The 12,078-nt window shown below is 38.7% G+C and overlaps 1 protein-coding gene across 1 annotated transcript in view; it reads right to left on the bottom strand.

Annotated features, from left to right (window-relative positions):
- Positions 1–12,078, bottom strand: part of LOC114654317 (sushi, von Willebrand factor type A, EGF and pentraxin domain-containing protein 1) — a 328,570-nt gene that overhangs the window by 162,228 nt on the left and 154,264 nt on the right. Inside the window, 3 exon segments of the mRNA XM_028804783.2 lie at positions 3,254–3,415; positions 5,673–5,906; positions 9,846–10,034. Of these exon segments, the coding sequence (XP_028660616.2) occupies positions 3,254–3,415; positions 5,673–5,906; positions 9,846–10,034 (585 nt within the window).

Genomic DNA, 12,078 nt, shown 5'->3' with positions numbered 1-12,078 from the left:
ACACTGCCTATAGTAAAGGACTTAAATGTTGACTTTCTCAGAATACAACAGTTAGCAGGGGTGTGCAAAGTCATTCCTGGAGGGCCGCAGTGGCTGCAGGTTTTTGTTCCAACCCAATTGCTTAATAAGAAGCACTAATTGCTCTAGAAACACTTCTGCTTCATTTTAGTTATCTCCCTCGTTAAGATTTTGAACCCTTATTGCTTATTTAAGTCTTAAACAGCTGCATTCTTGGTTTGTAATTGCTCCTTATTAGCAATAAGATGCAAATGACAAAAGAAACCAGCAGTTATCCATTTTGCTTGTTACCCTTTATGCCTGTGTGTATTTATCAGGCACTATTTGGTTTAATTAAATACTTGGAAGGAAAGAGAAGAGAAAAAAGTGAAGGATTGAGAATTACCCATCCGTTTTACACTTCAAAATATTTGGATGATATCTTTAGAATGGAAAAAAAAAAATCTAGGATTTGAGAATGACTTGACATAGCAGAGTTAAAGCACTAACAAGCCATGAAATGTAATTATTGGCAAGGATTGTTTTCTAATTAAACAACTGGGTTGGAACAAAAACCCGCGGCCACTGCGGCCCTCCAGGAATGACTTTGCACACCCCTGAGTTAGGGTCACCAGTTACAAGTATAAAAGTGAGTTGCGTTCTGAGCAGAAGTATAAAACATCTTCCCAGAATACAAGAAGGCAGGTGTCCCAATAAACAGAAGTGGAGTCTGAAAATTCTGAAGTGAGATTGAGTTGCCAAGGAGGGAAGGCAAAATGGTTCACAATCTTCTTTTGACTGGTCATAGCTGTTCACTGCTAATTGGTGAATTTCGTCCCTGCTGGCTTGTATGAAGGTATGTTCAAGGATGACTTGCAGAATGCCAGCAGTCTACTGCCTATCTGCTAGGGGCCAGGATTGGTTTGTTTCTTTCAGGGGAAACGTAGCTTAAAGAGGGATGTTCTAAATACAACTAAAGTCTTGTGGGCAGAAAGACACCGAGGGCCACTAGATGAAGTTCTACTTTAGTATTGTTGTTTTAGAGAAAGAACAGTTCTGAATCTGTGACTTTAACCTGACCCCTGTTTAATGCACCTGATGCCTAAACAGTCTACATTTGGGAAGTATGTAGGACCAAAGGCTCAACATATGGAATGACAAGAGGCCAAGAAATTGAGTGATAGAGGGAAGAATGACATGGGAAGTGATGAAGAGAATAATTTGGTAGTACTTTCAAATATACAAGGTACCCCACAGGGCAGACAATTATTGAAGACCTTGTGAGAATGGCACAGATAGGAAGCTTGGTTTGTTTTACTCTGTTAAACATTGAAAGAACAAATATTGCATAATAAGACAAATGGAAGTCCTGTGAACTTGTCCCTACCGACAGTAAGTGAACTGGGCCAATCAACAATAGTAGGCCTGGGTGAAAATATTGTTTTCCAATTAATCGTCATTTTTTATTTAAACAATTATATATTGATTATTAACGTCTCAAGATTGATCTTGTGAATCTATATCCTGCTAAACTGCTATATATAGATTTTTGCTTACCTTTGTTTTTGACATCTGATCCAGAAGATGTCGCTAATGTGCCTGTTAAGGCTTTCTACAGAAAAAGCTTTACTGTAATAAAATGGTGTGTCCTCCTCAACTGAAATCGGCGCCTTTGACACTTAAATCAGATGTGTACAGCCTAAACAATCTACACCAGAGACTGCATTTAGCTTCAAGCTTCCATTTAATTTACCTTGTGTCCAAAAATAACAGAATCTATAGCAGCTTTTATCTGAAAAGATATGAGACTCTACACCATTGTTGAAAACGAGGGCTTTCGACAAATAGTATAGGTGTTTGAACTGTGGTATGCTATACCAAACAGAAAGCAAATGAGTAAAGTTATTGTACCCATACTTTATGAAGATCTTGAGCAAAGCATCACCATGTCTCTGAGGTTAGCAGAGAGAGTAGCCCTAACTTGAGACAGCTGGACATCAAGGGCAGCAGATTCCTACATGACAACTACACGTCCCTATGCTAAAAACAACTGCACACCTGTGGCGGATGTGATGCAGATAAGCATGCTGCATGCCAGTCACACTGGGAGCAACCTTGCTGCCTACAGGTAAAACTGCTGAGATGGCTGGCTGTTGTTCCAAAAACCTTTCTTGCACTTCTAATGCGCTGTTTCATCACATGACCGCATCAATCACAGGTGTGTTTTGGCAAGTCCAATAAATGTTGCTTCTCTTTAAGCATGTGGCTAGCTGAACTGCTATGGTGGAAAAAGTTTGCAATGTGCCTCACCTGGCTCAGCAAGTGAGCAATTGTTGGAAGTTTCAGAGCAGCCTGTGATACCAAAGTGAAGTGAGCATGTGCATGAAGCAGTTGGCATGATGTTCTATTCATCCAACAGCCACTGTCAACAAGCATCAGCACTAGATCCTCATTTTAAAATGCTTATTTTGTTGTCTGAGGAGGAACTATGAAGACACACTTTCAAGACAGGTTAACATGACTGTATGTGTACTGAAGATATGCATAACTTGTAGTATTATAGAAAGATGCAAGTCTCCCCGCTGTATCTTTTTGACTAATTCATGGTTATTTTATATGTCCAATATGGGAATAAATTTGACTTACAGTTTAGTTGAAGGGTGTCTAAGTGGAGATTTATAAAACATGAATAGGTTAATGAATAACACACTTATTATTTAAGAGGCAATATGTGATCATTTTATAATAATATTATTCACAATATGATATAGATGTTTTATAAAGTAGACACCATTGCATTATATTAAAACAAGGAGCCCCTCATAATATGTGTAGACTTGTATGTTAGTTAAATTATGTTGAAATTTGAATGAGTACAGTGCTGTGAAAATGTTTTTTTTTTTCAAAAGAGCAATGATATTTTGTTTCACATCTTCCAAATACTTAGGTTAACTGTTCATTACTAATCAAGCATTTCTTTCTAAATGTCATTTCATGCTTATGAATACGTTATGAAATCACTATGTAGACAGCCTCCAAATAAAGTGTTACTGAAATCTGTCAGATTATATTAATGTTCTCTATGCATGGTTAAGTAAACTCTAAAAAAGCTTCACTTTGAAAATATCAGTGCACGCTAATTCAGTCAAGATAAAATTGATACTGAATCAAATCGGGGCATTATGAATCGAAATCGAATCGAATTGAGACATCAGTGCTAATACCTAGCCCTAAACAATAGTATAGCAGACTTTACCTTTACAATCTGCAAGACTTCTGGAATGCATATAAACAGTGGAGGATCCTTCTGGACAACTTTTACACTCAAGCTGCCCTTCCTCATCTTGGTATGCTCCAATCCAACAGCTCTCACATGCAAGATTCTCCAGAGAGTAGTATGTGCCAATTGGGCAGTTTACTGTAAACAAAAAGATGTATTGTCAGGGACAGAATAAGTAACATGAAGAAAAAACTTTATTTTAGCATTGAACCTTGGAAAGTAATTTTACAGGCTATCTTAAACAAAGATCAAACAGCTTAAACCAGGGGTCCTCAACTCTGGTCCTGGAGGGCCGTAGTGGCTGCTGGCTTTCATTCTAACCTGTTTCCTAATTAATGACCTGTTTTTGCTACTAATTAACTTGTTTTCAATTGATTTTAATTGACTTGTTCTTAAAGACTCAGACCCCTTAACTGTCTCTTAGCCAAACAATAATGAGATATAAACTGAGCCAAACCATGACCAGCAAACAATGTCCATCATGCAATATCTGAAAATAAAGAAAGTTGAAGGTCTCAGGTATATTGATCTGCTCAGGTCCCAAAAACATTTTTACAGTGCTGCTAGAAAAGAGAAAAATCAGCAATTTTGGAAATGTATGCTATTGCACTATGACAGCAGCAAGAAGCAATGGAATTAATAAATGTGCTTAATTAACAAGAATCAACACGTAATTAAGCGACTGGTTGGAGTGAAATTGGTTGGAGTCTGAGAACCCTGACTTAGTTGGCCTTCTGTTAGTTGACTCACTTCACATTTCATTTCTGTTTGGGTGCCATTTAAGGAAAGTAATTAAGCAATTCAGAGGAACAATGAAGACATTCAGAGGAACAAATCTTAAAAAACAAGTCAATTAAAATGAAAGGAACAGGAGTTAATTAGCAGCAAAAACTGGTCACAAATTAAGAAAACCATTAGAATAAAAACCTGCAGCCACTGCGGCCCTCCAGGACCAGAGTTGGAGACCACTGGCTTAAACTATATGTTTTCATAATAAATAATGTAATCATAACAGTGTGTCACAAATGTGTATACACAAACAGAAAGGTTCATACGAAAAAAACATGAAGCAAATCCTGATTTCATCAGCAGGTCTGACTGTTCAATATCTTCTCTTTGTTTTTTTTCCCAGCGAGTTTAGCTGTTATCCTATTTTTTTGTTTTACATTTAATGAACTACTTGTAGAAAGAGGCATTTAATAACCACTCATAGATTACATGGACCCCCTAAACAGACAGAGTTCCTGTTTATCCACACTGGCACTTGGAGGAGTTCTTCTCTCACCACGGTAGGTTCTTTTTTTTTCCAATATGATCATTATGCTAATGGAACTTTATGAAGAGATAGATTTGATGACCAAGAAGAAAATGTCAAATTTAAAACATAACATGCATAAAATGCCATATACTCAGTAACTTCCCTTGGAAATGTCATGCAATGTATTGTTTATTATTTTTTTCAATGATTTGTGTTACAAAACTACAGTGATACTCAAAAAATTGCCACATTGAGAAACACTACTGTATTTAACTTTAGAAACTTTTAACTGTAAGAAAAGGGAAAACACAGTTGTTCAGTTAAGTTAAAAGAAGAAAATACGCTATGTATATAAATAAAGAGAAAGGACATTATATAAAAATAATATGTGTGGCAGATAAATGAATACATATATAATAGGTGATATGTAAAGTAAAGAAGATAGCGAGGTGCAATGCAAAAAAAGGAAAATGTGCTATAAAACCTAAAGAAGATAAATTATAGGTGTATGGATAGATGGAAAAGTCATTTTATAAAGCAAATATTTGCAAGAAGCTTTGAACTGCTGTCATGCATCTTGAGAAAATCTCAGTGACTCATCTTTATTACAAAACTGTGAAATATTGCCAAGCAATAAAGACTAAGTGATGTAATATCTAAAAATAATATGATTTGAAACAGAAATCATCTTGTTACAAGACCCAAACGAGTGTAAATGTCTGATATAACATGGGCAATTCCACCTCACAGATCCAACGTACATGGTTCATATCCCACAGCTGGTTGCTGTCTCTGTGGACTTTGCACGTTCTCTCTGTGTATGAAGGGATTTTTTTCAAAACACATCAGTTTTCTTTCCACAATTGTGTTTGGTTAACTGGTGATTCTAAACTGGCCACATGTGTATGTGAGTGGGCTTTTATCACTTGATCCAGGGTTGCTGCTGCCTTGCACCCATTGTTGTCTGAATAGGCTACAGCCCTCCTCAACACTGAATTTCATTAGTGGGTTGAAAATAGTTATATTGTGTTCAGATAACACTACAGAATAATCACAATCACCATTAAGCCTGCACTACAAAATAGATGCATACTATAAATCAAAACATTGCTGAAAAAGTAATTCTGATTTGCTTACCACACATTCGCCCCTTCAGCACTGAGCCAGGCTGGCAAAACAAAGTGGCTTTCTTACTTTCTAGAGATTTGGTGTCAGCTGTAATAGTTTCTGACACCATTTGGAAACTATATAATGGTTCTTTATCTAATGTCCTCTTAAGCCTGTTGGTGATGTGTTCTAGAGCTTGGAGAAGTTTCTTCTGGTTTTCACCTTCCAGTGAATCATTCCGCTCCTTGGGCAAAGGTATGCTAGCTAGCAGAAACAGAGAAATAAAAGAATAACATTATTCTTTATGCTATGATTTACCACATAACTTGTTTCACTTGCCTAATAAAACACCAGAGAAACACATATAAATTACAAAATGCAAGAAGTGTTGATGTATGGAATAACACTCTGAAGTCTAAAGTCACAGTTTTAGACCCCCTTTCCCAATGGACCCTATTAAATATTTTTGAATGTTCCTTGAATTACTAATGGTACTTACATATCTTCATGTGTGTCAGGATTTGGCTTGGATTGTGCTGCATAGCATCTCCTTCCTTTCCATTTTTCACTAAAGTTTGCAAGGACTGTACTGTACTTAAAATTATTAATCTTAGGGTTTGTTCAAGTCTTTTAAGTCAAAGCTGAATTGGGTTTTCCTCAGCTTTTGCTTTCTCGTAGCTTCACATATTTGCAAGTTTGTTTTACCTTGTCACAAGCGGCTGGTGGACAGGCCCACCCGGGACACCTGGAAGGACCGGGAGGTGGCGTATTCGTCCTCCGGGCCATGAGGGGGCAACCGCCCTGGATCGGGAAATGACCATGGGAGAGAAGCAAGGAGGCTCAAGCCCATTGGGGCCTGTGGCCAACGCCAGGGGACGCCCCGAGTCTCAGAGAGCCCGGGAAACATCTACTTCTGAGATACCTGGGAACATGGAGGATGATCCTTCCAGGGACGCCCGGAGTGCTTCCGGGTGCTCTCCTGACACTTCTGCCACACCAGGAAGTGTCTTCAGACGGAGCACCTGGAGCCCATCCGGGTCACTATAAAAGGAGCCGCCTCCCTACAATTAGGGAGCTAGAGCTGGGAGTGGGAGCAGGACGAGGCTCCCGTGGAGAGAAGAAAGGCAGCCCACGGACAGTGAGAGAGTAGCCCGGAGTAGGGGTGATTGGTGCTGGGGGCACAGTGTACTGTGTGGGACTGTGTTTATTAGTGATTAATAAAACTTGTGATTTGGATAAAGATGTGGTCTCAGTCTGGTGGTGTCCGGGCATGTCTCACAACCTTTACCTCTACCTGACCACTTGACCCCATCCCCTCACATCTCCCTCACTCATTTCTGTAATTATATACATCATTAACACCTAACTCAGCTTAAGTACATTTTCCTATCATGTTCAATCATGCTCTGATTACCGAACTCCTCAAAAAACCAACACTTGAGCCTTCCCAAGTTAGCAATTCAAGGTCTGTCTCTCTCCTTTACTTTCTTTCCAAAACACTTGAATGTGCTATGTCTAACCAAGTCTTCTCTTTCTTTGTACTGAATGAATTGCTTGATTCCAACCAGTTCTGCTTCAAAAGGGACTGAGACAGCTCTACTTACTGACTGTGGTTGACCAGCTGTAGTTAACTAGACCACCCTTAATACCAACATGTCATCAGTCCTAATCCTTCTAGATCTCTCCTCAGCCTTTGAAACAGTCAACCATGAGATCCTTCTTGCTACCCTCTCTGAACTTGCCATCACTGGGACTGCTCTCAGACGGTTTGAGTCCTACATCTCTTAGGCAGATCCTACAGTGTGCTCCGGAGTGGAGAGATGTCAAGGGTACATCAGACATGAACAGCAGTGCCCCAAGGATCAGTGCTGGGTTATTTTCTCTTCTCTCTCTACACCAGCTCACTGGGCCCCATTATCCAGTCCCATGGTTTCTCATATCAGTGCTATGCCTACAATGCACAGCTATAAATGCTGTTCCCTCCTGAGGGCAACACAATGTCAGCTACATCTCTGCATGTCTTACTGATATTTCAGCCTGAGTGAAGCACCAACCATCTAAGACTCAGAATTGCAAAGACACACCTTCTTGTTATCCTGGAACTTCCAGTCTGTTCAACTCTCCACCTATGTATAGTTTGGTTCATTGTCAAGTCAATACGTAACCTTCGGGTGGTGATTGATGAGCGGCTATTTTTCTCTGACCACATTTCAAGTGTCTCTCATGCATGCAGATTCATTCTATATAAAATCTGCAAAATCAGACCCTGACTGACTGAATATGTAGCATAACTTTTGGTTCAGGCTTTGATCTTGTCACATCAGGATTACTGCAACTCACTTCTAGCCAGAGAACCTATGTGTGCTATCAAGCCACTGCAGATGGTTCAAAATGCAGCATGCTGCTACAGGTTGCTACATTGGCCCGCTGTAGCAGCATGCGTTCAGTTCAGATCCTTGATGGTTACTCTACAGACTAATCAATACGTCAGCACTTGTGCATAAGGAGGCACTGGTGAGGTGCTGTGCTCTTTGTCAATCACTTAAGTCTACCATTCAACAGCGTCTGCTGATGCCACCTCTACATGGTATCAAATCTCATTCCAGACTCTGGTGGACCAAGCTACCAAACTCCATCAAATCTGCTGACTCCCTCAATGTGTTTAAGAAGTGATTGAAAACTACTGTTCTGTGACTATCTGTTAAATTGCAAGTTAATGAATTTTGCTCTGTAGATATTTGTAATATTGGTAATGGATCATTTCTGTTATGTTAGCTTTAAAGCTGTTCACTTGTGGTGAAGGACATTGGTAACCTTTACGGCTTCACTTGTTTAAAACAGTTCCCAGACTGATGTTAATCGATTATGTTGACCTCCTTTGTAAGTTTCTTTGGATAAAAGTACCTGCTAAGCATATAAATGTAAATGTGCAATTACAATTACCTAATGGATATGGCTACCAAAATATAAATGTGGAATGTATGATTTATAAATTTTGCCATTAGAAAAGATCAAGAAGCACTTAACCTCAACCTGACATACAGAGCTGTATAATAAGTCCCATCCCAAATATTTCTTAATAAAACATCAAAACAAAAGATTTCATAACAGTTATAGTGTGATTTACTTTATAACTAGATTAATTAGTTCTTACCAAATTCTGTAAAAATTCTTGTCATTATACTTAGTATACTTCTCTACTTGTATTAGGGTATATTGAGGTTGAGGATTCTGTTCCTTTTATTACATTCTTAAATTTTGTAATAATTCAGATGTTTTGTTTTATTTTGCAACATGTTGATGGCCATTTTAGGTCCTCATCACTACTATTTTATAATTCTGTTTTTAGGTCTGTTTCCCCTTTTTTCTAGGAGTGTGTCCTCTGAGGTTGTGACCTTTGCTTAATTGACGCAACAGGATAAAAGGCTGGCTGGGAAGTCATTTCCTTATATGATCAGATGATACCAAAACTCTCAACAAAAGCCTTGCACAAAACTCTTGACCTCAAATCTGGTCCCTCATTTTGGCTTCAGTTTCCCACCAAACTCCAGAAGGGCCCAATCATGATTGTTTTTGAATGTTTTGCTCTTTGCTACATACTGTATTCATGCAGGCCAGTGTTACACAGAGCTCTTCATTTACTTGACTGATGCGTGTTTCCTTCACTTTTGGCTACTGAACTCTGTTGGTCTTTTAAGATGACCATTGTGCTGTAAATAGCTTCCCACAGAAACATATTTTTTCTTGGAATGATGAATTTTGAAACATGTCCTTATCTTGACAATGTGATGCAATGTCCTTTTTTGATGATTGATCCAAAAGTGATATGAATGAATGCCAAGCACCTATTGTACCCCATTACTAAGAAAAGTATATTTGTCACTATTATTTTATATTACTTTGTTTCATGCAGATAGAGACACTGAGAAAGACATAGACATGAAGACGACAGTAGGTGCTTTTTACTTTATATGCAAATGCACCTAAAATGGTTTCAACTACATAAACAATAACCCTTGTGGTAAATGTAATATAATTATAATGAGTCCATATGCTGAAATTTTCAGAGTTTCCTCTTATGATAATGCTTTAAAGTACATTCAACTCATTAACGTAACTGTTGTCATAACTTATTACCTAGAAGACATATAATATTACTCCTAAAATGCTATTTTTTACTTTGTTGCATATAATTTTACATACCACTTATATTGAAAATGATTTGTATTTTTTGGTCTGCGGTTGACGGTAAATCCTTAGTCTGTCTCCTGATTCTGAGAGGTGCCGTTTTAGGTGAGAACCTCTCTGCTTGGTCTTGCTGATAGTCTTGATCACCTTGAGCATAATCCAGTACATTCTGTGGATTCCAACTTTTTCCCCAGCCACCAGGACCTGCAAGGTACAAAACTACAACTGGGTCCACTGCAAATATAAGTTGTCTTTCATAATTTCAAAAACTTGAAAAAGATTAAACAATCCAAAAGATACTTAAACTCTATAGTCTCATCATCTAAACAGAAACATTTTTTACAACTTTAAATGTCTTTAGCCTGCTAAAGTTCAAGCAGCAATGGCTTAATTTCTCATAAAGACTCGTCCTGAGTTGCTTAAAAAGATGTAGAAGTAAACTCAAAAGCTTTCTGAAGAGCGGTGACATTTACTCAGGTTGCCCAGGTAATCCCGATTAAACTGAATGATTGATTTTTTCTATGGTATTGTTATGGTTGTTTTTGGCAGAAAACCTATATATGGTGTAACATCTACAAGCCAGAACAGACCCCAGGTTCAAATAAGAATTTATTTTTAGAGAAATACCTCAGCAAAGGCTTCTTCCCATGATGCACACAACCACAAAACGATTCTTTCCTTTTTCTCTCTTTTCCTCCTCCACTCCCCTCAGGCGAGCTTTTGTCCTTTCTCCATACCTGATTCCAGCTCAGCTTGGTGAGGTGCAGTGGCTTCTTTTACATTGAACCCATGATTCCAAAGCATTACACCCAGGAAGCACTTCCAAGTCAGGTGGGACATCCCTAAACCAGAGAAGTCCTTTTCTTGCTGTTGGCAGCACTGAAGTATCTCAACAAAACTGTCCATCAGCACTACAGCTCCAATGTTGTCCTGTAAATGTACAAATGGGAGCTCCACCAGTGGGATGACATCCAGTGTACTGGGGAGCCATATGGCTCCTTCTGGCTTTCCATTATTATGGCCTCCCTGTCAGAAAACAACAAGCAACCCAGCCAGGATACCCATCTATCCATGAACTTCAATTACAAAGGCTTTCCAACAGAGTAAGGAACCATAAATCAAGCTGTGCCACCTATGACAGTGGCCGTTAGAGGATATCATGCTCATCTATCATGCCATTTTCTAACTCTGTTTATTGTCAGAAATTAAGTGACAGAAGAACCTAGCCAAACAGTCATGTGTAAAGAGTTTCTGTAATACTAATTATAACACCACCCTGTAATGAATGCCAAAGATGCTTCAACTAAGTATTGAGTAGAGGGTCTGAATATTTTGTAAATGTGCCATTTAAATTTTTTATTTAAAAAAATTTGTAAGAATTTCTAAATTCCTGCTTTCACTTTTGTGACGGCAGTAAAACTGTTATGGGGTCCTTTGAGCCGGAAGAACCAGTAGCGACTGGTATTTAACCAAATACTGTATAACATAGTCTAGAGTTCGACAAGTGCAGTGCTGAACTTTAAACGAATCCCTGAAAGATACTTAATGTTAGGGTGTCATTCCAGTAACAATGAAATTTTTAGATTTTATACATTTCCTTAATTGACCGGCTTGGTGGAGTCCTCTTCTTTAGCGGACTAGCCGCTTTAGTGGTCAGTTGACGGGTGGTTTTCATTCTGCAAGTGCGTGGCTGCGTACTCCCTTTATGCTGCTAAAAGCCGTCAAGCAGCTGATTTTGCAACAAACAAGAGTAACAATACGGCAAAGGAGGAAAACAGTCGCAGTGCGAGGATGGTAGTAGTTTTAATTTACTTGTTTGTAGATTTTATGTTTTGTTGTTGTGTAAGAGTTTAGAAATAATCCCCGGTGATGTGTGAAATGTAGATAAGATAGTTTATGTGTAGGGGTGGACCCCCCCTCTATCAGAATGGTATGAGCCCATTGCCTTTAGGCGAGTAGGTGTGAAATGTTTCAAAGACCGCCATGCCATTAGTTCAAAAGGTCAGTGACGAGGATAGGTGTCGCTGTTGTGCGTATTGCAAAGTTTTTTTTCTCCCCATGCTGCTGGCTGTCTTAAAGGGTATTTTTTCAACCTTTTTAAGCCTGGGTGTCTCCTAGATTTTGTGAGAGCTTCAGCACAGGGGTGAGAGATCAATTATTGGACCAATTATTCAACCTTTTTCTTTCTACCATTTTTTTGGCAGTTTTGAACTGTGTACGTTTTATGAGCCCTTGCCTGTAACTACTC

The sequence above is a fragment of the Erpetoichthys calabaricus genome, chromosome 7, assembly GCF_900747795.2.
Source record: "Erpetoichthys calabaricus chromosome 7, fErpCal1.3, whole genome shotgun sequence".
Taxonomy (NCBI): Eukaryota; Metazoa; Chordata; class Cladistia; order Polypteriformes; family Polypteridae; genus Erpetoichthys; species Erpetoichthys calabaricus.
The sequence above is the reverse complement of the archived record's forward strand: the minus strand, read 5'-3'. Positions and strand labels throughout refer to the sequence as shown.